A 27,324-nucleotide genomic window follows, 5' to 3' on the forward strand; every position below is an offset into this window, starting at 1 on the left:
CGACACCTCGTAGCTTTGGACCGACAAAGACGCCTGTGACCCAGTTTGCTCTAGGTGTGACAGCTGCAGCGCGAGCGCATGGAGCTCGCCGCTTGCTCCTCACCCGAATCCCCTGACGTGCCGCAATCCCAGCCACAATCCCAGCCCCACTGTGCTTGGGCTGCACGTCCCCACCCCAAAGGTATCTCCAGAGGTGAGACCACCGAGAGTGGCGCGAGGATGCGCCCACGGCTCGCTGGAAGTCAGCAGCCAGCAGGTACCAGCCTCTTCGTCTGCAGTTCAGGGATAAATGCACTGGTGGAATTTCCAGCCCACCGAGGCTGAGCTGCACCTTGCGCTGTCTGGTTGTACCAGTGAAATGATGAGCACGGGGAGCACGGCCATGGGTGGAGACAGGTCTGGTGCAGAAATAGCTTGAAAGCAATGGAGCTGGCAGGGTTATAATTGAGGTGAGAGGCAGAATTCCTCGCTGTCTTCAAGGAGGAGGGGAGGAAGGCATTGGACAATTAACGTATGCTGAGGGACCCCGGTGCTAGCAAAAGGATGCAATGCAGAAAACCTAACGGAATCATTTTATTTACGAGAGGCCACCAAACAACTTGCATCAGGCTGCTGGGATAATGTCACAGGACTGACTTTTTTTTTTTTTTAAGAGAACCTAAGGAAATTAGGCACACTCTCAAGACACAAAATCTCCAGTGGTGCCATCTAACCCAGCCTCCTCTGGGGAGGTGGGACCAAGCCGGATGATTTGTGCAGGGCCCTGTACCCTGGGGACACCCCAGCCACCTCCAGCTGAGCTGAACGCGCAGCCCTTGCTGTGACGGCAGGCTTTGCCCAGCCTGTCCCTGCCCTAATACCTGCTCCTGCTGCTCCTCCAGCTGACTCCAGCCAGCCTGGGAAAGGAGAGCCACCAGACCTGCATGTCACACAGGTCATTCACAGGTTGCACGGTGAAGAGGTGAAGCTCTGTGGCCCGGAGAACTGGAAAATTACAGGATGAATTGGGATCCTCTCAGCAGAATTAAGGTTGCCCTGCATGTGCACCCTGGTTCTGGTGTAGCCTGGGCTCATCCACCCCCACTGCAATAATGCTGAAGCTTTCTTGAGTGATGACCCCCGCGATGTCCACGTGTGTGGACGTTGGGTGTTGGCCACATTTCCATGCTCAGAGAGCACCGCTGGAGCAGCACGAGGAAGGTTCCTCACGCCTCGCATAAGGTCAGGAGCAGCACAGCACCAAGCCGGCTCAGAAGCGAGGTTTGCACCAGTTGGTTCGATGCTGGACCAGGTACCATCCAGCCCAAGAACTGCCTGTCTTCTTGCAACTGGTACAGCACCAGCATGAAAGCGTAAAGCGCGCTGCAGTATCAGCTTCGATTTAATTGACAAAGTGACTGTACGCCCACACCTGTGCCAGACAAAGTACGGAACTGGGGCACCAAGCCCAGCTCAGCCCTGGTGTCAGCGGCAGTGGAGCGGGATGCTGCGCGCACAGCCGCCAAGCATCAGCGCTGCTGGGTACCACCTCCAGCTGGGAGGGATGGGAGCAAGGGGCTGGTGTGGTCTGGGATCCGAGGATTATTGAGTTTTAGGAAGGGTTTGCAGACATTGCTGAGGTAGCTGCCCGAAACTTTCCTGTAAGAGCTTAAACCTGAGCTGACAACAGGGCAGACCTCCCCAGAAGCGGTGGAGGTAAGGCCACCCTGCTTCCCAGCACAGCCTGGAACTGGGCCAGTGCTGTGGTGGTGAAGCTTCACCTCCTGCCACGGGGCCTGAGCTGCCACCTCCCCAGCCTGTTAGAAGTGATTAACTTGAAAACCAATTAGGAAATTAAGTTATAAAGCAGCAAGCTAATTAGGGCATGAGGGAGCTGTCTCTTGCCTGTAGCCTCAGTACAGGCAGGGATTTCAGGGCTCTTCCTCCTTTTGTGGATGTTGAATAGTAACAAGCTCTGTTGTAAAGCAGCTTTTTCTCACATTCACAGCTTTTCCGCAGCGCTCTCTTCCTCCGCTCCCGGAGTGGCTGGCGGCTCCCCCACTCCCTGCCTCCATTCATCAGCTGCTGCTGGCGTCCAGTGTCGCTTCTGCTCCCCGCTAGGCTTTCCTCCACGACAGGCATGGGGGGAAAGGGTACCTGGATGACATTTCTTGGTAAAACCACTGGGGATCAGAGGAGGAATAACTCTGAGCAGGACCTAGAAAGAGGAGAGATCACCGGACCCAGAGAACACTATTGCACAGCCCTTTTTCCAGGGACTGGGAGGGGATGCGCTTCATCCCATATGAATTTCACTGCAAATTCCTACAGAGACAGTTGTGCTTCACATCACCCTCTGCACTGGCAGGAGAAAACGTGCGTTCACTGCACCAGTCTTTTGCAATCTTTGCAAAAGCTAGATAAAAAAGTGAATAGTGAAGGTGTTAGCGAGGAGGAAGAAAAGCAAAACCTGGGACCAAGTGCTTAGGGAGAATAGAAATGCCCAGGACAAGCGGGCCTGAGCATGAAGTCACCCCAGAAGAGCCCTAGGTGGGCACAACCCCACTGCTCCGGCAGCCGAGCCAGCTCTGCCAGGCTGTCCCGGGGGTCTCTGCACGTGGGGGTCTCTGCACGTAGCGCGGTTGCTCGTGGTGTGGTTGGAACACCCCCCGGTTAACCCCCGGGGAGAACACGGGCTGTAACGAGGGCGGCAAAAGCCCAAAGAGCTGCCGGGTGAGGATGGCGTTGGGTCTCATGGTTTTAAGGGAAGCTGCTCAAAGGGGTTTGAAGGGGAAGTTTCGGCAAGCCAAGGCGTTTGGTTTCAGTGACCCCCCTGGCCAGAGTGGTCGGTGCCTGGGGCTCTGCCAGGCTGTTCATGGGATTCTGAGCTCACATTTGTGCACCTGTAGTTCAGCAGCTGTTTGCAAGACCTCCAGTAGCTGGGACGGGAGGGTCCCCATCACCACTTGAGGTGCGTAGGAGTACCTCACCCCTGGGTCTCTGCAGCCCCGGCATCTGGAGCATCAGGGGCTGCAGCAGGGTCCAGCACCAGCCCTTCTCTCGGCAGCAGTGGTGGTGAACCCCTTTCTGCTGGCCAAAATTCTCTACCTGTTTAGGAGCCTCCACTAGCAGCAGGAGACGTGCCCCGGCTCTGACCCACACCAGTAACGATGTCTCACTTTGTTCCCCACTAGCAATGCCACCAGATCAAACCGCTCCAGCTTCTCCCGGCCTCTGGTCCACTCCGTGCGCAGGGAGAGGTACCGGGACTGGAGGAAACCAGGGCGGATCATCCGGAAAGCGTGAGGGAGCATCCACCAGGGAGCGATTACTGAGCCAGAGGCAACCGTCCCTCGCAAGGTCCGCACCGGCACACCACCCCGCAGCAGCCACCGGCGTGAGAGCATCCTCCGGGATCTGCAACCTGCCGCTTTCGTCCCATCGCTGAGCCTGGCACGACCGAGAAGGAAGGAGCCCCTGTCTCCAGGGAACCCATCCCTGCGCTGGGAGGAGCTGCGGGGGAGACACCCCAGCAGCACGGCCAGAGGTGGGACGAGGCTTTTGCCACCCAACACAGCGAAGTGACTTTTCTTTCTCCTTCCCAAAGGGTTGAGTAGATTCCTTGGGGGAACAATGAGATTTGCTCCTGCGTGGGCGGCCCTGGGAAGCTTCCAAATGGTTTCAGGCTCCTCTCCTCCTGCTCGAGGATTGCGTGCCCAGTAAGCAGCGTTTCCCAAAGTGACTGGAAAATCGTTGGTGTCCAGTTTGTCACCATTCCCAGGAGAACTTGCTTTCACTGGGGCACCCACTTTGGGAATGCTGGCTCCCCATCAAGTCTCATGCACTGGGAGTCTGTAAATTTTTTTCTGCTTTTCCTCACCCTTGATAATTGAGTTACTCCAGGGTGGAAGGGGGAAAGCGCCCTGAACCAGTGACTCAGAGTTATGCTACCAAATGCAATTTACTGCAATGACCTTGTAATTAGCGTTCTTTGGAGCATTCTCAGCAGTCGAGCTAAATGAGAGCGACTTTCCAATGAGCAGATAGATGGGAAAGGAACACAATATTGCTCTTTTATCAGAGTCTGTGGTTTAGGAACAAAATTAGATTTTAGAGGCAAAAGTCAGTTGTCTCATCCTGCCACCCCACGGTAACAGTTGGCGCCGGGTGGGAATTGCTGGGCACTGGAGGGATGCTGACACTGAGCTCTAGCAGCCGCTCTCCGTGGCAGCACTGCCTGCTTTATTTGCTGAACAGAATGTTTGGCTCAGACGCAGCCTGTTTTTCTCATTGCCAACCATTTGTAAACCTGACTCAGATTCACAGATGCGTTATCCAGAGGTAGATGGGGAAGGGAGTCGGGATAAATTATGCATTCATTATCCAGAAGCAGCCACCAGATACGTTCGCACGTTTGTCTGCTGCTGGGTTGTTTGCAAATCATTCCTGTGGGTTGATGCTGTGTTTGTTCAGTCACCCAGGCAGGAGTCCCCTGGCCCAAGGCAGAGCTCCGTGCCTGAGCCAGGCATCCAGACCTCTGTGCCGCAAAGAGGGGCACGCGAGGGGCTGCTGTTTGTCTCCTCCAAAGTTACACGTCAAAAGAAAGCTGGCTCAACTGTGCTCCAGGAGTGCCCAGTCCTCTATCCCAGGCAGGCTGGATAAGTAACTCGGATGTACACCTCTGCTGTTAGGGGGGATGAAGTTTTTGCCTTGGGAGATGAAGCTCATGCCTTGCGTTCAAATATTTTTGAAAAGGGAGATGGGAGCGGCAGTTAACGCTTTCTGCACGTTTCCAAGCATGAACTCTGCAAAGATGTGCCTCTGCTCTGTGACGTGGTGGCTGTCTCCTGAGGTGTCCACTGCCCAGCCCAATACATGCAGGTGCATCACATGCACAAGTAACAGCGCAGCAAACGGAGAAGGTGTCAGGAGGAAAAATGCTCAGAAAGCGTTTCTGGGTGGTGGGGGACTTTGCTTTCCTGGAGTTGTCTCTGGTCTTACGAGGGATGTGCAGCTGGGTGTTCTCCCTGCTCTTCTGCTAGAGCGCCTGTGAATTTGCTAGGAGCATTTGCTATGCAAAAAGTGTTTGAGTTAATTACTGAAGTGGTGCAGGGTCAGGCTGGGCTGCCAGCCTCAGCAGGACAAACGGACTCGAACGGGGACAGACCGACCGAGTGGGGCAGGCAGATATCCCAGCTGCTGTATCCTTCAGGAGCGGTGAGGGGACAGGTAGGCCTTGTTCTACTGATCACATGCTGGATTTACCCCTGTAAATATAGTCATGTTTATTTCCAATAAACTCTTTTACATATACGATGTTTAGGTTGTTTCCATTCTCATTCGGGCTGTGCATCTCTCTACTGGTGTTGGCTTTCCCAGCCCAGGAGCCAGCGAAGGCGGTGGCTGGAAGCTACCCCAGAGGGACAGCTGGTGGTGTAGGGGGTGAGCCAGTGCGGCTGAAAGCATCTTTGATGCTGAATTGACAGCACAAACGTTTGTTCTCTCATCCTGTAAGCAGAGGAACACGTGATGCAGACCAGTCTGGCTTCAGATGGTTGTAGGCTTGGCTTTGGTTTTTTGCAAACATTCCGGTTGCTTTGCAGCTCTGTTGGAGAAAGTCCTGCCCAGAAACACACCTGGTGGTGGGGGCCGATGATGGTGGAGGGCTCAGGATCCACCAGTCGCCAGTGGTGCTCAGCCCAGAGACCTGAGGGAGCGATGCAACCCAGCAGCCTCAGGCCAGACCCCCGCCAGGGCTCAGGGTTGGTATTTGCATAATTAACTGGGTTGACTAAAGGCTAATGAGGATGCAGCCAAGGGCGGCCAGCTTGCGTCTGTCTGCTGGGGTAACTGACGCCCCCGGGGGCGGGGGTTGGGTCTCATTCTGCATTCTCACCCCGCTGCTCCCCCATAGCACCCTTGGACGAACATTTGCCACCCACGGAGGGGAGAGGGTGACACCTCAGCGAGGAAGGGCTGTGCCATGACACCACCATGGCAAGAAACGACTCTGCACAGGAACCCCTGAGATGACACCCCGTGCGCTGTGGCCAGCAACATCTCTGACACAAAACCAGCACAGCCACTGTTCTTTATCATAAAAATAGAGGGTCATCTCCCTCCAAAAAAAGAATTGAGCGTGCTACTTGGTGCTCACCGCAGGCCACGGAGGCGGTGCTGCTCCTGGAGGGCCATGCAGCCTGGTGGAAGGGAGTCACCTCGTGTGGCCTCAGCTGTGTTAGATGAAGTCCCAGGGCGGGCGGCTGTGGGGGCTGCTGGCTCCGCTCTAAATAGGCTCTGTGGGCCGTAGGCTGTGCGCCAAATGCTTTTCTTAGAAACTTCCTTTTTGGCTTGAAATGGTTCAGAGAAATTTCTAGCCCTTCCACGGTGAGCCAGCGAAAGCCCCGCTCCTCCCGGTGCTGGCTGCTAGCAGGAGCATTCGGGGAGGTGCTACAGCATCATGTCTTGACCATCTGTGGAGTAACCTTCCTGCAGGGATTGTTTCCATCTGGTCCCAAAGAGTTCATTGGGATGGAGCATTAGGATTTCACCCTCTGGGCTTTTGATGTCAGCTGTGGATGCTGTCCTGCCTTACAAAGCAAGTGTGTGTATAGGTTAGAGCTGGTGGCAGTGAGTTTCATGAGTTGGGCTTGGATCAGAAGATTGCTGGAGTCAACACAACTGGGATCATCTTCTGAGTATCTCAGCAAAGCCCCTTGGGGTTTATCTTTTGCTGGGGAAAGAAGCAAGGAGACAGTTTCAGAAAGTCACATTTTCTGGCCTACAGTATGATGCTTGTTCTTGTATCTGGTGTGACTCAGGGGCATGCCTCGCCATCCAAATCTTATGATCCCACCGAATCTGCAGCTTTTACTGAGCCAAAACAATAATAAGCAGCACCTCAAACCCACTGTATTTAAATGCTATAGCTGAGTTCTTGGGCTGAAGCCCTCCCTTTGGTGTCAGATCCTGCCTTTGAGGTTATCACTACTTAGCTATTAGTGTCTGCAGTACCTGGAAACTCTGACTGCCTGCCCAGCTCACCCACGTGGCCCTGCCGCTGCAGTCACCTACCTGCTGGCACCCCAGCGGTTTGGGGGAGCAGTGTCACCTCAGCCCTGCTGAACTCTGCATCCCTCGATGCTTCCTGCTGTGGCTGTGGTGCTTGGCTGGGGTCAGGCTACGCATGTCAAAGCAACCGCATCACCTGCATCCTCAGCTTGCAGGGACTGTGCTCCCCTCCCCAGCGTCTCCTAGTCCTTCCCCTGGGGAGAGCAACCCCAGAGGTTCTTGCTTTTGGAGGATTTTGAGCAAAAGCAAGCTGTTCTTGTAAATCAGCTGCTGCTTTTCCGGCCCGCGGTTCTCCAAGCTGCTGCGGTTTCATCACCGAGCTCTCCTTTCCATCGTACAGCCAAGGGTCACCGGAGCTCATCGGTTCCTCTCTCGGTGAGTCTGAAGGAGCTCGGCCACCAGCTGCAGCATGGACTGACTCTCGTGGGAGGACAGGGTAAGTCTCCCCTGCGGCTGTGCGTGATGCTTTATTCATATTCTGTTTTAACAGGAATCCATTTCTAAAACTCTCCAGGGGTGTAATTCCATGCAATGCTGTTGAGGTTTTCTAAGGGCTCAAACAGGTGAGGGTTTTTTACATAAAGAACAAGCAAAACCCCTGCAGTGCTCAGAGATGCAGGGCTGGATGCTGGTCCTCATTCCTCCCCTTCACATCCAGATTAGCTCTAATTCCGCTGCTGTTTTCCAGGAAAGTGTTTGGCTAATGGCTCAGGTAATTCACCTTCAAGTTAAATGAAAAAGAACTTTTTTTTTCTCCTGCTTTGCCTTGTGAAGTTAAAGCAAATTTCAAATGTTTCAGTAATTCTTATGTATTTTCTTCTCACCGCTCAAAACGTCTCCTCTCAGAGTACAGATCCTCTGCCTCTTTCATTAAGAAATTATTGTATATATTAAAATTTGCTTTCTACAGAGTGGGCATCAATTCTGAGCTGCAGCTAGTGTGGGGAAAATGAAGCCCGTGACCTTGTGGATTTTTGTCACCCCAAGAGCTGAGCTGGTCATTGCCACCGCAGCAGTTCTGCTTTGAGTAGAGAAGAAAGGATCCACTTGCTGCCAGCGTGGCTGCTCTCTGCAACAGGGTAGGATTTCTGGAGCTTTGGGGATGATGATAATGATGCCAAAAGGCAGTAACAAAACAATATTAAAAAGTCCTTAATTTGGAAAAGTGCGCTTTTTGGGGAAAAATTGTGAGAGACAGAAAAAAGCCAATGGTTGATGGCTGCAGTAGCCGTAGACATCTCTGTATTAGAAGCCACCATCTTTAGCTAATGGCTTAGCAAATAGTAATCGGCATTCCCCAACCCCCTGGCTTAGACTCCCAGTTTCACCAAAATGGGCGATAAAAGCTAGATTAAGGAAATGGCACTGGTTGAGCCAGGTTTGGGGAAGCCCTGGTGAGGATGAGCTGGTTCTTGACCCCTCCTGAGCTGTTCAAGCTGCGCTCAGCCACTGCAGAGCGCACAGGAAGGGGCACTTTAAGTTCCTCTGGCTGACCAAAGCCAGGAGAGGTCAGAAGTGCCTCTGTCTGAAAATGCATCAGTCCTAAGAATGCCTTTAAGACTGTTTTCTCACGAGGAGCTCACCCACGTCTCTCAGGATGTGGTGCAGAGCTGTGAGCTGTGACCGCAGCAGGGCAGGCTGAGAGCATCTTCCTGGAAATGGCTCATGACACGGAGCCATTATCCCAAAGAGCATTTTGGGGAGATGCTGGGATGCCACACGGTCATACCCCAAAGGTCAGAGTGAGCAATGACTAAGAGCCAGGGTGTAAATCCAGGTGTTCAAACATAATCAAAACTGTCTGATTTCAGAATTATCCACATATGGATGTGAGGGTCCCAGATGGCCAAGGAAATGTTTTACTGCTGGTGAGACACCAATGGGCTTAAAAGCTGCGTCCCAAAAAGGGACAGGCTTGGTGCCTGCCAGATGGGGCTCAGTGACAGTCTCACTCCTTGCCCTGCCATCGCTCCTGCCAACGGGAGCCTGGCACAATTTTGGATCCCCTCATGGTTACAATTGTGCTCAATGGAAAGAGCAGCTTTGGAGGATGCTGTGCCCCCAAACAGCCCCCTTAGCTGTTGGTACCACTAGCAACAAAGAGGTTCCCAAAGGGCATGAGCTGGTGTGGGTGGAGAGAGCATCAGCCACCTGCCCTGTGGTCCTCCCTCCGGGACAGAGACCCGACTCGCGCAGCAGAGACACCCCCTTCACCAGGCTGTGAACTAACAGCAGCACCTCGGACCCAGCGGGGTGTCCTGCTGGGCAGGGCGACGGGAGAAGTTTGGGTACGGCAGCTGAGCAAGGCAGACGGAGGGTGCACGGGGGCTGCTCTGTCTGCAGGGCTGGCAAGCCTGGCAGCGGGAGAGGGAGTAGGTCGGTGAGCTGCTTGCCAAGTGCACTGTAACAAAACCGGCTGAAATAATTGCACCGTGGGTGATGCTGGGATCTCACCAGTGATTTTAAATGCAGAGGCTTTTGGAGCCAAGCAGTAACAGCATCATCTATTTCATCTTCCCTCATCAGCAGTTAGTAGTGGTGAGCATTAAAGCTGCTCCTGCTGTTCCTTTGGAGCCCTTTCTCTTTCCTTTGCAGCACAATCAGAGAAAGTCGTGCTGAGCATGGCAGGTTTGAGCCCAGTTCCCACAAGGTTATACACTTGCATGTGAAAAGCAAGACTTGGCCCCTTGCACCTGCCAGGTCTCCTCCTGTGGAGGCCGAGATAAACAGTGGTCAGCTTTTGGCCACAGGTCTTCAGGACCAAGGATCATTTGAAAACCTGACCCCGCTGCTTCAGCCACTGCTGCCTCTGATCCAGCTCAGCCTTAAGATGATGAGCTCAGGTGGTTTCACTGCTTGCTTTTCTCCACCCAGCCCTTGCAGGTCAGCACAGAGGGTTCTCCTAAGTCTTTGGAGCTGCTGGACTCCTTCACCTTCATGAACACTAGCGTGGACTGCGTGGCCCAGAGCCTGCACCCCGCCATCCCTGCCCTGGGGACCCTTCTCCTGCTGGGCTGCATCCTGCTGAACGGCACAACCCTCTGGGTGTTCTGCTTCCGCATCAAGCAATGGGATTCAGGCATGATCTTGCAGTTCAGCCTGGTCCTGGGAGACGTCCTGGTCATCCCTGCTACTCCACTGAGGATTTCTTACTTCAGCCTCGGCAATCAGTGGCCATTTGGGCAGTTTCTCTGCCAGTTTGAAGTCTTCCTGCAGAGCATCCACATGTACAGCAGCATCTATTTCCTGACACTCATCTGTGTTCACCGGTACTTTGTCATCGTACGGTACAAGAGCAAGTCCGTCTGGAAGAAGAAGAGCTTTTTGAGAAAACTGTGCTTCTTCATCTGGCTCATCCTCTTTGTCCAAGGACTGCCTTTCTTCTTCTTCCTTAAGACTTCAATTGTCAGTGGCTCAGCAAAATGCCTAAGCATTTATCAGTCAGAGTTGGCCTCTTTTTACTACTCCTACAACATGGTTTTGGTCGTGTTCTCTTTCCTCCTGCCCTTTGCCATTTCCTTGACTTGTGGAGCTCTGTTGGGAGCTGCCATTGCTAAAGCAGCAACAAAAAGCTCCAGAGGCAAGAAGATGAAAAGCAGGTCTTTGCAGATAATAACAGTGTCTCTGGTGATTTTTGCCATCTGCTTTGGCCCCCTGCACATCTTGAGGACTGTTGGCATCGTTGTGAAGTACTATGGCATGTCTTGCAAGCTCTTGCACCAAGTGGAGTTTGCCTATTACATCAGCTGGCTGTTCACCATTGCAAACACCTGCCTGGATCCCCTGATTTATGTGTTTGCTAATGTCAAGTTTAAGAAGAGCTTTGCTGACTCCTTTCGCAAATGCTGGAGCACCAAGTGAGTGCGAAAGATCCGGGAGCCACCCTAGACATTCCTGGGAGATCCCATGGAGTGGCTGCTGAAGATCCAGTCCCTGAGCTTCTGCCTCCTCCTCCTCCCGTTCTGTCACACGTCCCCAGAGCTACTGGTAGCAGCACTGCAGGGGTTTCAGGGTTTCTCTGTGCTCCTCCAGTGTTATCGAGGAGTTGTTCCTGTGGGCAGGGACTGCCTGGGCTGTAGCAGCTCCAGCAAGGTGCTGCTCCTGCCGGTGCCTGGGTGGCTGGATCTCCCAGACGTGGGCTTCCCTACACTGCTGAAGTGGCCAAACCCTGTTGGGTGCAAGGGGAGGAGTAGGGGAAAAATTTACACCTAAAGTCCTAAATCATGAGAAAGTCCTGCGAAAACTGCCTTGAATTTCCTGTCCATTAATGTTTTGTGTTTCTTCTTGTCTACACGGAGCAGGGTCTGTGCGAGCGCTGAGCTGAGCAGTGTGCTACTCTGAGCCCAGCACCCCGGCACAGGGGAAAATAACCTGTGTCCAGGCACCTGCTTTTCCCTCGGCCACCCAGAAGCTCCCCAGGCCTGGAGACAATCCCAACCCAAGTGATGGGATCAGACAAACTCTTACCCATCAGTCGGCTCTTTTCAGATGAAAGGAAAAAGTGGCAGATGTTAAGCCATGGATGAGCAGTACAGGAGGGAGATGCACACATGGGGAAAGGTGTTTTACCACTTGCTAGGAAACCTGTTGGAAAGTCCTGTGAAACAGGAGTCAAGCCTTATCTCCAGAAACACTGGTCTGAAAGGCTGTGAGGAGCTACCGTCCATCCTAGCCTGGGTGGCAGCCAGCGAAGAGCAAGGCCTTTTACAAGAGTATGGGTGAAGAATGCAGAAAACTGGAGACTGGAGACAAAGCCTGTGTGCATCTCATTTTGGCATGTTACCTGGTTCACGTGAAGCTGAAGGTGAGCAGGGCCAGACCCCTGCCTCCTGCCTGCTCCCACCCAATGATCCCTTTGCCCTGCATCAGGGAACCAGCCTCGTGGTCTTCTCCTTCCTCCACTGCCCTACAGAGATGGGTGCCTGAGCCCTGGGAGCCCAGCCACCCCGGCAGGAGCAGCTTCTCCTTCCAGGTGGTGGGAAGCAGCCCATCTCAAGGAGGGAGCCTGGCAGGAGCAGAGGGAGTGGAAGAGACTGGGCTCATGGGGACAAAACTGGTGAGCTGGGAGCTGGGTTGACCAAGACAGAAGAGGAAGAGTTGTGGGAGGCAGCATCTCTCGGGCTGGCCAGGGTTCCTACAGATCCTAAATACAGTATAACTGTGAAAAACATTATAATTTGGGGGTAGTGGTGCTCTTGTAACCCCTGTGTTTCACGCTGAAGGATGCGAGAGGGCAGTGCTGGAGGCACTGGTTGCATGAGCTTGCAACTGGAGTTTTGTAGGGGAAAGTGAGGTACAAAAATGACATTACAGAGCTGTCACATTGTTCCCTTCAGTGCCGTGCGCTCCAGCCCTTCCCCTGCCTCGATTCACCTGTGTGAAAGAGACCCAGAGACCCAGCAGAGCTCAGTTGTGCTGAATAAATGCACTTGCACTTTCAGGCAAGTTTTCACGTTGTCATAGTGTTGCAAACTGTGGGAAAGAAGGCAACAGAGCAAGTACAAGAGCCAGGGGCCAGAGAGAAGAGATGCTCCTCTGGTTAAGGCAATGGCCTGGAAGTTTGAGGGTTATTTTTAGGCTTTGCTGTAAACTTACCTGTGAGCATGACACGGGGTCCATATTTCACTTCTCCATCTCTCAAATTGGTCTGAATTGTCCTTCTTCCCTTTTCTGTCCTGCCTCTTTCAAAGGAAAACCTGTGGTTACAGTTAGTAGCTGTAACTTGCTTTTTGTATCAGCAAAGCCAGAGAGACCTTGGTTTTGTCCGGGTTTTCTGGAGAATGCTGTGGTAAGTGCTGCTATTGGGGCAACAGGGAGCAAGTCCTCATCTCCCAGGAGGAGTTGGGCAGTAGCTGGGCTTTTCATCAAGGTTTTGGTTCCCAGTGCTCCACTTCAGCTTGGGTTCGAGTATCCTGGTTGTTGGATCTGCCTCCGTGGCCACCTCTGACCACCTCCGCAAATGCAGCCCGTGCCAGCAGAGCCCCCCAGGTTGGCAGCAAGTTTCCTTAGGGCAGGTGTGGTGGGTGCCGTGTTTGTGCCCCCCTGTGAGGAGATGTCCTGGTTTTGCCTGGTACAGGCTAAATTTTTCTCCCCAGTAGCTGGTACAGTGCTGCGTTTAGGATTTAGCGCGAGAACAGCGTTGATACCACAGCGATGGTTTAGTTGTTGCGAAGTCGTGCTCACCCCGAGCCAAGGACTTCTCCGTTTCCCATCTCTGCCAGTGAGGAGGGGCACAAGGAGCGGGGAGGGAGCAGAGCCAGGACAGCTGACCCGAACTAGCCACAGGGCTATTCCATACCACAGACCCCCATGCTCCGTATAGAGACTGGGGGGAGCTGGCGGGGGGCCACCGATCGCTGCTGGGGGACCGGCTGGGCATCGGTCAGCAGGGGGTGGGAAGTTGTATTGTGTGTCACTTGGGTGTTATCCCTCTCTCCCCCTCTCCTCATCATTAATACTATTATTATTGTTATTTATTTACTGTATTTCAGTTATTAAATTCTTCTTATCTCAACCAACAGGTTTTGCCTTTTTCCAATTATCCTCCCATCCCAGCGGGGTGGGGAGCGAGCGGCCGCCCGGCGCCCGGCTGGGTTCAGCCATGGCAGGAGGGGTGCAGCCCCCTTCCCCGGCACCCCTGGCACCCACCGTGCTGGCACGCCGAGGCAGGTCTGCCAGGGTGACTATTTGGGAGGTTTTTAGTGCAGCAGCAGGTGCAGAAAGGCAGCTGCAGGGGTCTGCCTGTAATGTAACCCAACAAATAACGTGTTTATCCTAGAAACTCCTATCAAGGGTAGGGTAGAGGTGACGGAGAGACTCACTTTCTAACTCAGCTTCTCTCTGCTAATTAATTCTTTGACTAATCTCCGCCTGCCTACCTCACTGAGGGCTGCTGTGAAGCTTAATTGAATTTGTGTCTCTAATGCACCTTGCAAGCTCGGGGGAAAGGTGGTGTTCCCTGCTGTTGGTAACATTCTGTTGGATAAATCCTGTTGCAAAACCCAGGCAGGCTCCAGAGCCCTTCCCATAGTGCGTGGGTGGCAGCAAACAGCAGCTCAGTTTGGGGCTCTTACTTAGAGGAGGAAATGTTTTTGTGTTGGTGATTTGATGCTTAAATAAGGGGACGTTTGTATATGTCTGTGGAAAAGGTGGCTGTCCCTGTCCCCGGTCAAAGAGACAAGTCTTGTTTCAAAAGCCAGGTGAGCAAGATGGGAGGAGCAGAATCAGGATAATCCCTTTTTATTCCACCAGGGAGCACAGCTCTAATGATTTTGATGCTGAACGCCTCTCCAGGTCAACATTCACCCTTCTGTTCTTAACTAACCGACAGTCACTCACTCAGGACAACCAGCTTTAAAATCCATCGTTGTTCAGGCAAGTACAGATACAGAAATTATCGGGAACCAAAACACATCTGCAGTCCTGCGGGTGAGTGTCATTACACCATCCTGCATTTAAAACCCAAGCCCTACCCTAAGCACTACCACAAATCCTGTTGTCCGTCCTTGATTCAAGCAGTTACTGAGTATTTAGTAACCCCAGTAAAGTCACCCCATTCCAGACATGTTTGATTTGAAGAAACTTTTGGGAACATGGTCCCTATTCACTTGCTATGGGGAAAATGGTTTTAAGCTTTTAATGTTTTAAGGTGATTTTCTTATGCTTTTCTGAGATGAACTTGTGCACTTACAAGGAGCATGATGATACCATCACCTGGTTAAATCCAGATTATCTATCACTGTTTGATCACTGCATCTTTACTGGATCTGGCCTCTCACCCTGAAGGAACAAGACAGACCACTTGCCCAGGGCACTGAAGGTCTGGTTCACAAGGCAAACGCGGCTGGTTCCTAGCGTTGAGCAAAGATGAAGATACCGATGGCTTCAGATGACTGACCTCTGCCACTTTCAGGTTTCCAGATCTTGACACCATCTTTTCCACCTTGGTTTAACTGACCTTGGTTCCCCCCAGCCCCAAGCCCTGGTTCACCCCTGAAACGCAGCCAAAGGTTGAGATTGGGAAAAGGGGATCAACTAACTCTCTGTAGCTGGGCAGAAGGGGAGAAGGAAGCCTGAGCTCAGCAGGAATGTTGCGGGTGATGGAGACTCATCCCCAGGCTGGTTTGCAGGTGGAAGTGGCTGCCTCGGGCTGACTGATCCTTCACCCACCCAGGGAGGGGGGTTGCCATTGCCTGTTCTGCACAGACCAGCGCCTGTGAGTACCCCAGAGCTTGCTGACCCTCCCACAGGGCCATGATGTGCACCTTGTGACTTCCAATGATATTCCCTAGTTTTGAGGCAAGGAAGAGGCATCAGGTCCTCGCCCACTGTGCGCGTGGCAGAGCTTTAACGGGACAACTGAGCTCTTGTGAATGGTGGTGAGCAAGGGAACAACATTCATAATCCTGTTACTGGTCTCCTGTATTACTGGTCTCCTAAATCCTCCTGACTGTTTAGAGAATGGCTGCTGGTGGTGCTGTGGTGGATCTCAGCTGGGCTCAGGCTGGGAGTCCGCTGCGGCACGACCACAGCAGCACGTGCGGTGTTGCTTCAGTGACCTGAGCCCTTGCACTCACAAGTGAGAGACAGGCAGATAAACAGAACTCTGATGCGAGCATTGCAGCTGGTTCTCTGTAGAGCATGACGACCTTCTGGAAAAGCCGTAGTGAACCCAGCCCCAGAAAACTACCATGGCACCAAAGCCCCCTGTACAGCCTGGCAACATGGAGGCCCTGGTCCTGTGTTGATCCACCAGGTTTTATTTTAGATTTTGGTATTTAAGCTCACCAAGCAGCACAGCGAGGGTGGTGCTGTGGGAGTGAAGCCTGTTAAAAGACTATAAACCATGGAACCATCCCGGAGCGCAGGCCGATGGTGCCCCTCCACGGGGCAGCTGGGTTCAACCTCCGGATTAAGCCAGTAGTTTCTTCCCAGATTGACACCAAACCCAAACCGTGTGGCAGGCTTTGCAAAGTACAACAGCACTGTATTGAGGCTTGCCCTGTAGAGCTTCACACTGTACGGCGCATTGCACTGAGGTTTGCATCGTATGGTGCTGCAGCACATGGCAGCAACCCCCTGGGAGCAGGGGTGTTATAACCAGGTCCTACCGGAGAGGCTGGAGAGCCACTTCTCCACTTTTTAGCAGAAAGCTATCACTCCAGACGCAAACAATTCATTCTGTGGATTCCCTGGTTTTCCCACAACCTTTTCTCCCCCAGGGAAATATCAGCCTATTTGCATATTAAAGATGCTGGATGATGAGCTATTGAGAGGTTTTCTCATGATGTCAGAGCCCTCCTGAGCATTTCCAGTGGTTGCCGGTGGGAGGAAGGACTCCCTGGGGCCAGCTGGCTGCTGCAGTAGGGTTGGGGAAAGCCCTCAGCTTCATCCCGCTGTGCAGGGCTGGGGATCTGTTCCATCATCGCCTGAGGATCCCGACAGTGCCGATCCGGCGTGTGGGCAGTCCATGCTGACAGCCTGCTGGCCCAGCAGGAACGATGGCCACTTACCCACATTTTTAGCTGGTGACTCGCAAACGTGCTTCCTGTTTATGAGTTGATAAAACCACAGCCTGGGTGAACAAGCCGTGCCAAGGCTCAGCTCATCCCCCTCTGATGGTATTTACTGGATGCTGCCTGGTGCTACTGTGAAAGCTTTCTTCCTCTTCTGCGGACTGGTTGAGGTGGGAAGGGACATCTGGAAGTCATCTGGTCCAACCCCCCTGTTCAAGCAGGGTCACCTAGAAATGGTTGCCCAGGATTGTGTCCAGGTGGCTTTTGAGCATCTGCAAGGATGGAGATCCACAGTCTGCCTGGGCAACCTGTGCCAGGGCTTGGTCATCCTTGCTGTAAAAAAAGTGTTTCCTGATGTTCAGCTGGAGCCCTCCTGGGTTTTCCAGTTGTGTCTCTTGCTTCTTGTTCTAACACTGGACACCGCTGAAAAGAGCCTGGATCTGTCTTATTTGCACATTCCTTCAGGTATTTCTGGACACTAATGAGATCCTCACGAGCCTTCTCTCCTCCAGGCTGAATGGTCCCAACTCCCTCAGCCTCTCCTCAAACGTCAGACGCTGCAGTGCATTCACCATCTTCATGGCCCTTCCCTGTGGATGGCAGGATGACCCTGTGATGTACCAACCACACCTCCCAGTTTGGTATCATCAGGAAAAATCGCTGAGGGTACGCTCTGCCCCATCATCCAGATCATTAATGAAGATGTTAAACAGGACTGGACCCAGGATTCCCAGGATGGACCCCTGGGGTACATAACTCCAACTAGATGTCCTGCCACTGATCACCACCCTTTGGGCCCAACCATTCAGCCAGTTTTCAATCCACCTCACTCTGCTCATCCAGCCCCCACAGCTGGATTTAGACCCAAGAGCTGGGGCTCCAGATCACTATGAGGGAGGAGGTGAGCCACATTTTCAGGTTTGTGTCTGCATCCCAACCAGCTGGGAAATGGACTTCGGAAAATCTGCAGGTTGGTCATCAAGGGCAACTGAAATGCCACATCCCTTAAGACGTGCAAACCAGGAGCTTCATAGCAGCTTTTCTTGCTTCAAACACAAACAAAAGCAGCTTTAAAAGCTCCTGTCCTGGTGAAAGGACGAGCGTGCCAGCACCTCCTGGGCTGCTTGCTGAGGGAGGCTCATACAGAATAAATGTTTGCGAGAGGGATTTGTGTGAAAAGGCACCTTTTGTGAATGCTGCAGGCACTGCTTTTGGTTAAAAAAACCCACCACCTTCCCTGAAACCTGCCCCACCAGCCTCTGTCCAGCTGTGCACTGGGTTGGCTCGTGGCACCTGCTGGGGTCAATCCCACCAAAACCAGCACAAAACCAACCCAAATCCACTTCTGCTGGGAAAGGAGCCATCGCTGGCTGCCTTGTGGCTCAGTTTCTTTCTAGGAGAAGTCAAAGTTTATTTGCTACCCATTATCCGATGCGGCTGCACCCTGTGAAGCTGCTCAGGTCCGGACTGGGGCTGGCGTGTGCTGCTCAGCATCGTGGTCCTGTGGGGAGCAGCATCGCCCCAGCATGTGCTGAGCATGCGATGGCAGGTCCATGCCCACAGCCTCCCCCGCACCTGGCTGCCCCAAGCAGGTACCAGCCTTTCCAAGCCCACCCAGCCCAGCTAAAAAGGATTAACCAAAACAAAATCAGTGCCAGCCACCATCACCAGATTGGCACACGGGTCCCAGGGGAATGTCCCTCCCCAGCAGCAGCACGGGGAGACCCTGGGGCACTGTCACGGGCAGAGACATGCTGCTTCTTGCCCGCGCCAAGGAGCTGCTGAGGGCATCCCTTGCCCAGGCTCAGCGCCACAGTGTGACCCCTGCTTGGGCAGCCGCAAGGTTGGAGGAAACACAGGTCGTGCCTGTGCAAAGGGAAAACAGGACGCACGGCAGCCGTGTCTGTGCCTGGAGGCTTGTCTGTCTTAGAAGAAAATAACAAAGAAATGTATTTTTGCAGCCACACCGAGGAGCTGGAGGGGAGCAAAGGCCAAGGAGGGGCTGTGCAGCTCCTGGGGCTCTGTTTAGTGCCAGCTGCCCCAGAGAGCTCGCCCCAGCCGGGGGAATCCAGCTCAGAGAGGAGGAGAGGCATGAAACGTCACCATGGCCCCAGTGCCTCTTCCAGCCAGCTGCCAGGCATCACAGTGCCGTGCCTCAGTTTCCCTCCCTGCCCCTATCTGCTGAAGATTGTCACCCATCCCGAGGATGGAGAACCGGGGGAGGGATTTCCCTCTCTACTTAGGAAAGCTTTGGGGTTGGGGTTCCTGATCCTACCCCCAGCCATTCCCCACTCCCAAGGGCTGCATGAACTCCCCCCCAGCACTGCTGGGGAAGGTGAGGGTGTGGGATGGAGGGTGATCATCCCCTGCAGCTGGAGGTGGGAGGTGCTGCTCAAGGACATTAAGCCCCAGGGGTGGGAGCAGCCCAAGGATGCTGCCTGGGGCTGGACAAGGCTGCAGGGCCCTTGTTGTGAGCACCAGGACCTACCTGGTAAGGGCCAAACACGGTGTTCTTTTAGCTTTCTGCAGCAGTGGTTGGCGTGGGGAGGGTGATGGGGGTGCCTGTGGGCAGCTGGGGCTCAGCCAGCAGTACCCCAGGGGACTGGCACTGTCCCACCAGCCCCAGTGTAAGTGTCCCAGCACTGGCTCCAGGTGATGGCTGAGCTCCCCAGGGTCACCCAGCACAGCCTGCAGCCAGGCACTGGTTCCTGGCCTCCAGCCTCCCTTATTTTTCTAGGTCCGCTCCCAGGTGAAGATGATGAGGCCACCAGGGATGGAAAGTGGATGGCACCTGGGCCAAGGGCCAAGAGGAGGGTCCCCACCCAGGGCTCACCCATTGGTCTCACAGGATCTGGAGCACCTTGGCACCTTGGCACTGGTCCCCTCTGAACTTGGTGGTCCCTGGCTTGGTGGCACATATTGATGGCCATGGGGTGTCCCTTCCCTTCCATGGGCAATGTCGCTCTGACCAATATGGAAATGTTTCTGGATGGAGATCCCACCGGTGGCAATGCCACAGCCTGCAAGCTCCCTTGTGTTACAGCGTGTTTTCCTGAGCTCTCCCAGTGGGAAACTGTGGGCTGCACTGGCTTGGCTGGGACAGGGGCTGCTTTGTTCCCACCTCCCCTCTGTCCCTGCTCCCTCCTGCCCCAAGCTGGGTCAGGCGCAAACAAGCGCATCCAGCCGGCTGTGCGGGATGGGTGGCTGTGTGTCCCTGCCTGGGGCATTGCCAGGGACAGGTTTCCACCCTGCCTGGTTGGGATGGTGCCGCATACCCCATCGGGGGGAGGGGCCATGAGCCTCCCCTGGCTCTGGGTGGGCACCCCCAGGGGGTTCCCATGGGCAGGCACAGAGCTGTGGGCTTATCGTGTTTTGGTGTTTGGGGGGGTTGGGTGGACCCCCAAGGGGTAAGGTTGGCACTGCCACTGTGGGATGGGGAACATTGCCCTTCCTCAAGCTGTCCTAGCTTCTATATCCATCCCTTTTGGCCACCCTCCTCTTCCTCCTGCTTGGCCCCAGGAGGCTGAAGCAGGTCTGGATCTGCAGGCAGGGCTGTTCTCAGCACTCACAGGGGACCCTCTGCGTCCCCAAGGGCTGCCTTCGCTGCCACCACCCAGCTTGGTGGCCCCAGCCAGGGCAACCTGAGCAGGTATTTACTTCAGTCCCATGAAATGAGGAGCTGTCCCCACTCTCACGGCAGTGGGTTTCATCTATGGGCAGCATATACCCCCTTGTGTTAGGGGCTTCTTTACTGTCTCCATTAATTCTCCTCGCCCTTGCAGTGTAGAAAACCAGCAGTTGTTTCCCTGAAGGTGCAATGAGATGGATGGATCCTCAGGCAGAAAGAGGCTGAAGTCCTCATAGCATACAGTCCATACATAGCATCGCTGTTGTCCCCCCAGGTCCCCCACGTGCCAAAGCAGGTGATGGAGCAGCTGGAGAGGGCTCAGCAGAGGGACCCTGTCTGCAGGAATTGCGGTTGGCTCTGGTAAAAGGGGCAGAGAAATACCTGGAGGTTTGTCCAGGGCTGAAGCAGGCTCTCGGTCCCGCAGGATGCTAAATTCAACTTTCCTCTGTGACTTCTGCTCTGACTTGTCTTGTGGCCACCTCAGCCTTTAGCCAAGAGGGCAGCAGAGCCCCTGTCTCCAGCAGCAGCTTGGGTAGAGGTGACATTACACCTATAACTAGACCATCTCTGCCACCGTGCTGGGAGGCGAGCAGCCCGTTAGGGAGTTCTGCTGGTCCCAGACCGCTTTGTGTTCATGAGTAAGGAGTAAGTAGTGACTTTCCAGCGTCTCGAGGCTGAAGGGTGAAAGGGAGGGTTGGTTTAATGTTAGCAGCCTTGCTCTGGCTGTGCGGGGAGCAGTGCAATGGCCATCGGCCACGGAGATGCCAGATGAAGGGCATCAGTCAGATGAAGGGGGAAGCAGCCAGCTCTGGTCCTTGCGATGGGGTTTTGCTGCCCAGTTCTGGGCAGCAGAAGAAAAAGGTGCTGGAGGGGTGTTTTGTCCCATCCTGGGATGTGAAACAGGGAAAGGGGATGGGGGCTGCAGAGGGGGGCAGGGGTGGTCCGGGGCAATGGCTCTGGAGGGGTTAAGGCAGGCTGTGCCACCCGCTCCAGGAGGCTCCCAGGAACCAGCTCTGGATGTGGTGGGATGTCTCCAGCCACGATGGGGTGCTGCAGCCCTGCTGGCCAGGCTGGATGCTCAGACCTGGGGGTGCAGCCCCCCTGCCCACACATGTGTGGGGGCTGCCATGTGTGGCTGTGCCTGTTCTGGCTTCAGCGTTTTTCTGCCTCATGCCATCGGTTTGGCTGTTAATGGGCTAAGGCAGGGCAGCAAAAGCCCCGAGGGCAGGGGACGATGGGGGGCTGCATTGCTAGCTCACCCCAGGGCGATGCTGGGAGCAGTTCCCAAGATTTGGACAATGAAAGAAACTGTATTTTGGTCTTGGTACTGTTTGGAAGAGGGTCATGTTGGGACAAGCACCCAAACTGGGAGTAACTCTGGGGTGCTTGTTGCTATGGCAGAAAAACGAACTTGCATCAGCTTAGTCGCTGCCGGGAAGGGATGCTCTGCTAGGGAAGAAAAGTAATTCCTTTTGAATCAATTTATTTGTGAAATGGGTTAAATGAGACCAAACTGAAGTGCTTGGTGGGCCTTTTTCCCCAGAACAAGGGACTTTCTAGGGCCAGCAGGTTTGCTTTAAATTCACGTTAAAGCCCTCCTGAGAGGGGCTTCTGGGGTTACCTTTGTGGGATACAAAATGAGTCACAGACTCTGCAAGTTCAAACCGTGCTGCCCAAGGTGCTCAAGTGCAGCTGGCAGCTTTGCTCTGGGTTAGCTCAAAGTCAGCTTTTGCCAGAATTTGCCTTTTGTTTGTGCAAAAGGCTGCAATAAGCCGGCAACAAGGTGGTTTTCTTTAAAAATCAGGCTTTTGCCCCCCAAATATCTACCCAGCTGCACTAATGGCCTCAGACACCACACAGAACCACTTCAAGGCAGCCTTGTTTTGTGTATCTAAGGCCAAATCCTGCAAGCTGTAGGAATTGCCTTAAAAAGTGCCTAATTTAGGGTTTTTTTTCTCCTTTAAAGTTCTAGCTCCTGAAAGCACGTGATTGCAAGGCGATGGCATTGCTTCTGGGGAGAAAAACACTGGTCTTGGGTAAGAACCAACCTAACAGAAACTACCAACAAAGAACCTCCCCCTATTTTCTTTGGAACCCCGCCTCGTGACCTGACCCAGTAAACAGTCACGCTGGTTTGAGTGCCCAGGCTGGAATCAGGGAGGGCTTGATGTGAGCAGCGAGGGAAGTGAAAAAGCTTTGCATTTGTGTAAGACTGCAAAATCAAGTTGCCAAACAAGATATAGGCTGGGAAACCAGCTGGGTGAGGTGGCTGCGGCTGTCTTGCTCGGGTGCATCGCTTGCTGGTGTTTATAATCCTATTTCTGATAAATGGTAGTTAATCTTTTTGGTGGTTCACTGCTTATTTAGAGACTCTACTCAGAGCGCTTTGCTGCTACGGCATTTCTGATGTGCTCTGAGATTTAGTTTTGTTAAAATAAATGTTATCGGTCAAAAAAATCCCCTGGCTTTGCATCCAGGGAGGCTGGCTGGAGCCTCAGGAGGGGTTTCAGAGGGTGGCAATGGGACCGTTAGTCCTGTCCCCAAAGCAAAGAGCTGCAGAAAAAAACAGGAGCTGGGCAAGACTCCCACCAGACAGGGCTCCCAGCTGTGATGTGGGGAGCTCCAACTCGTGATTTCTTTCTCTAAAGAAATGAGAAGGAACTCTTCCCCATAAGTCACAGCTTGGTGGGTCCATCTCAGCAAAGATCATGGGGAAACTGGTCCTTCTGGGTGGCCAAGATACCTGCAGGCACCCCGGCCCCACCGCCTGTTCCCCGGCGAGCTGGGGCAGCCGTGCTCTGTGGCTGCTCCCGGCAGCTTTCCTCCCCGGCTCTGGGCTGTGGGTGACCCAGGGGAAGGCTTGGGTGAAATTTAGCCCGGCTGTTCACCTATCTAACGGGTTTTGTGCTCCTACTCATGCTGAGCCACCCTCTGCTGCTTTTCCTACACCATCAATCTGCAAATTGTAGCTCCTCGGCTGGAGATCAGCCCCTTCCACTTCGGCTTCCCAAGGTTGTGCGTGTGCCGTATGCCCCCTTTTTTTCCCCCCCGGTTTCTTTCCTATAGCCTGAAGTGACTACCAGATGATTAAAACATAAATTCAAACAAAAACTTTGCAGGAGGAAACTGCTTGGGGTTTATACCTGGGGTTTGTTCTGTCTGTGGGCTGGAAGGGTGGGCATGCTCGGGGGTGGCGTGAGGATGCTCAGGGCAGCCCATGCCCTGTGCCCCTGCTCTGTGAGCCCTGTCTGCTGCTTGCTGAGAGCAACATTACCCTACAAATGCACACACGTCCCTGAAGCTGAACAGAACCTCCAAAATAATTTGTAATAGCTTCCTGCAAACAGAGCTTAATGCACCGTCTGTGCTGCGAGGAGCTTGGGCTGTTACTGGCAGCTCACACCAGACCCGCGAGGCTGGATGGGGATCGCTGGCCTCGCAATGGGGTTTCTCTGTGACCTTGAGCAAGTTCCTCATCCCTCAAAGTCTGTAGATGTTGCAAAGTGTTACCTCCCCGTTGCCAAGAGGAGACCTTTCTTCCACAGCAGCTGCCCCAGGGGCGCTGTGAGCATGGGAGGGCATCCTCCCAAACCAAACCAGCCCAGCAAGGAGCTGCCAAAACCAGCCCGGGTGGCACGCGGAAGAAGGGACAAAGCTTTGCCACATTGACATTGAGCTGCTCCAGGATGAGTGCCTGATCATGCGCTATGAAGGCGGAGAGGCAGCTACACTACCCCAGGCCAAATACCCCCTTGTGTGTGCATGAACAGCAGGGACCTGCTTGAAATTCCTCCTCACCTGGCTCAGAGCAGGGTTTGAAGCCCCCACCAAGCCCAGGGAGACTCCCTGCCGTGGGCTTCCCCTGCCTGGATGGGGCTGGCTCTGGTGGATCTGGAGCCACCAGTGGATTGAAGCTGTCCCAAGGGGATAAAGGAAAAAAATAATGGTTGGGGTCTCCTGGGCTTCCCCTGGGGTAGGAGCGAGTGGTGCGTGGCTGGGGTCTCCTGCCGCTGGCTTTGCCAGTGTGCGTGGGGGGAAATGGGTGGGATGAGTCTGAGTGGGAGGATCCCGGCTTTACAGGAGGGATGCAGGTTGGTGCTGTGCGCATTGGTGGCTGCCAAAGTACTGTTTGAGTTGGGATTGTGTGTTCCCAGGCACGTTGCTTGATGACAGACATAATTCTTTATGTGTATACATATCTATACGTGTGTGCATATGTACAGAAGAAGGTATAGCAGTACTGCTTGAATGAAGAGAAAGTGGTTTGGGTGCAAACATGTAGACATAAGGAGATTTGTTGTTGCTTAAATGTGTTTTAACTGTAAAGGGAAACTGTCAGTTCAGCTGTTCTGTAGGAAAAATGTAGAAGTGAGTGTGGGGACAGGGAAATGTCAGCACAGCCTCCCCAAACAGGGTGCTGGGTGGTCCCTGCCAAACCCTTCAGCAGTGATCTGACCCACCTTGGCCACCTCCTGCTGCATCCCAGCAGCATCCCTGCAGACTGGCTGGGCCATGGACACCCTCCCGCTGGCCTTTATTCACAGCATCCCCCTCGCATTTTCTTGGCTAGAGAAAATGCCTCTTCCCCAGCGGTGCACACAGGAAAATTCCCACCCACTCTCCCCCCACAGCCTCGCTAATCCCTTTATGGCGTTTGTGCTGGGCTCCCCCGCGCTGACCCTGCTCTTTGCCTTCCCTCTAATCTCCCCATCAAACAGTTTGGGTAGAAGAAAAAACCCAACAGATTGTTTGGTCCCAAACCTGAGAAGGGAACATGCTTTCCCCTGGGGCTCTGGGAGATGCTTTTGGGGTTTAACAACCTGGGTGAAACCCCCTCAGTTCTGAGCAGCAGCTTGAATCCTGGAGGATAATTTAGAGTAAAACCCAAACTCTCCATCCCAGTACTCTGCTTTCAGCTGTGCCCAGGGATGATCCCTTCTGGGCAGCCATGGGGAGGGGTCTGACAGCCAAGGCTGCAGGGTCCCCAGCCCCAATCCCCTGCCCTGCTGTAGCACCAGCTTGTAGCTGTGGTGAAGGGGTTAAAAGTCATGCCAGGAGGTAAGTCAGTCCATGTTTAACTCCTTCTTGGTAAAGCATATTGTGTTACTGACGTTTTTCAACTTGGAAAACTTGCTAAGGCTTTTATTGCTACTGTTAAAGCAAAGGCTTAAATAATATCTTCGGTGTATTTTGGCAAGGCTGAAAAACACTTGGGCTGATAAAGTCTCAAAGTCAGAGAGATAAAAACGGAAAATATTTAGGCCTCGGCCAGCGTTCCGCAGGAGAGCTCTCCGGGCTTCGCTGGCTGCAGCTCGATGGCCATCACCCAAAAAAAGGTGTTGGGAAAGAGAACAGCCCCACCGTGTCCCACAGCATCGCCTGCAGATGCCAGGCTATCCCTGTGGGTACCGGGATGGCATCTCAACCACAGCGGCAGAGGCGATGGTTGGTCTGTAGCAATAAGGTGGAATCAGCTTCTCTTCCTGCTGTCCTTTGTCTCAAGAAACGCTTCTGTGCCATGCCACAGCTCTGAATGGTCTTCAGCAAAGTCCCTTGGAGATTTGATCTGTGACCTTTTACTTCTACAAGGACAACCCTGCTCCCTTCCTGCCTCCAGCCCCTCCGGCCACCTGACCTTGGGCCAGTCACTGATTCCCTGAGGCGGGTGCCTCGTGGTGGTTAATATTTACTGTACCTGGTGCAGAGGGGAGCAGGCGGGAACCCACTGATTGCAAAGAGTGTGGGTTTGCTTGGGGCATAAAATATTGTTCAGGAGAGTTAAGGATCCAGGTGTGAATTGCGTTTGGCATTATTAGCGTAATGTAGAGTTGATGCCGTAGAAATGGCTGAAATTAGACTGTGGTGAGGTAAGACTTGATCCCAAGAAAAACTGAATAAGCAGGTGCCCTACACCGTATGGCAGAAATACTTTTTTTCTGCTTCCTAAAATCCCTTTTGACATGAAATAATTCGGCATCAATTGAGCTGCTTCTGTTGCAGTGTTTGGGCAGGGGTGGGACCGTGGCCATGCGCCTTCAGGTTGGTGTCATCCCTACTGCCCCCAAACAGCCATAAACACATGGTGTTTGCCCTCCCGGGGCTGGGTGGGCTTTGACCAGGTGAGGGATTATCGGTGTTTATTCTGTCTTCCCCATTTGGGTATTTTGGTGCTCAGTGGTTCCAGCTGTTCAAAGAGGAGCTCTGCTCCCCAGTCCAGATTACTAGTGAGCATTAGCACAGCCTGAACTTTGCTTTGTTCCTCCATGGTTTGGAGCCCACTCATGCTTTGGGGTGTTTCCAAGCAGCTGGGCATGGCATATCCAGGAGGGAAGCTGGGGCTTTCTTTGGGGATAAAACAAGGCTCTCCCACACACAGCTGACTCGGGGAGGTGTGGGGTCTTGGCTGAACCATGGCATCTCACGTGAACACACTGGTTGCTGGTCCTGCAGTCTGCCATGAAGGATGCAACGCATCGGGCTCCGGAAAGGTGGCTCACCTCTCCCTGGGCTGGGGATACTTCCCAAGGGATGCAGGTCCATCTCCATCCTCCTTGCTTTTCGTGAAAGCTCAGCATCACATCCTGCTTTGCCAGCCCTGAGGCTGGTCCCATGGGCTCCAGCTCCCCAAGCAGGATGGAGATGGGCTCACAGGGCTGAGGGACCCGGCCAAGCCACTGACGCCTCTCTCACTCGTGCTGGCTTGGCTGCATGTTGCAATGCCTCCAGGAAATGCTGCTGCTGGGTTGCACACCCAGGGGTACGTTTCCTCCTGCACTGCCGCCCTGCTTAGGATGATTTCCAAACAGGAATGAGGAAACGCTGAGCTTTGCAACAACATTTGTGGAAGTGGCCCTAAAATACCCCAGAAAGGGAGGTGGCCGCTTTTGAGATGCGCCCCAGTTTCAGCTTCAGGAGACCCTGCACGTCACCTGGGCAGCATCAAGGACATGAGTGACACAAAGGAGGCTCACGTAGCTCTGCCACTGCTGCTGTTCCTCAGAACCTCGGGCACATCCCTGGGTGCCAACCTCCTTTGCACAAGCTCTGCTGGAGGCAGTGCCCATGGGCAGTGGGGTGGGTGACGTCTGGGCTGCCTGCAGCCACTGATGTCACCATCTGGGACCAAAATTG

At 53.7% G+C, this 27,324-nt stretch overlaps 1 protein-coding gene across 1 annotated transcript; it reads left to right on the top strand.

Moving 5' to 3' along the window:
* The first annotated feature begins 2,272 nt into the window (after positions 1 to 2,272).
* Positions 2,273 to 27,324, top strand: LOC308069592 (P2Y purinoceptor 4-like). The gene is made up of 3 exons (XM_080402146.1): positions 2,273 to 2,407; positions 3,174 to 8,129; positions 9,925 to 27,324. The coding sequence occupies exon 3, from the start codon at positions 9,988 to 9,990 to the stop codon at positions 10,909 to 10,911; it is 924 nt and encodes a 307-aa protein (XP_080258272.1). The 5' UTR covers positions 2,273 to 2,407; positions 3,174 to 8,129; positions 9,925 to 9,987; the 3' UTR covers positions 10,912 to 27,324.

Source organism: Falco punctatus, assembly GCF_963210335.1.
Source record: "Falco punctatus genome assembly, chromosome: 9".
In the NCBI taxonomy this organism is placed as follows: domain Eukaryota; kingdom Metazoa; phylum Chordata; class Aves; order Falconiformes; family Falconidae; genus Falco; species Falco punctatus.

Bases quoted from the DNA above. Each gene is read 5' to 3' on its own strand.
- LOC308069592 (XM_080402146.1), top strand. From the start codon at position 9,988: ATGAACACTAGCGTGGACTGCGTGGCCCAGAGCCTGCACCCCGCCATC.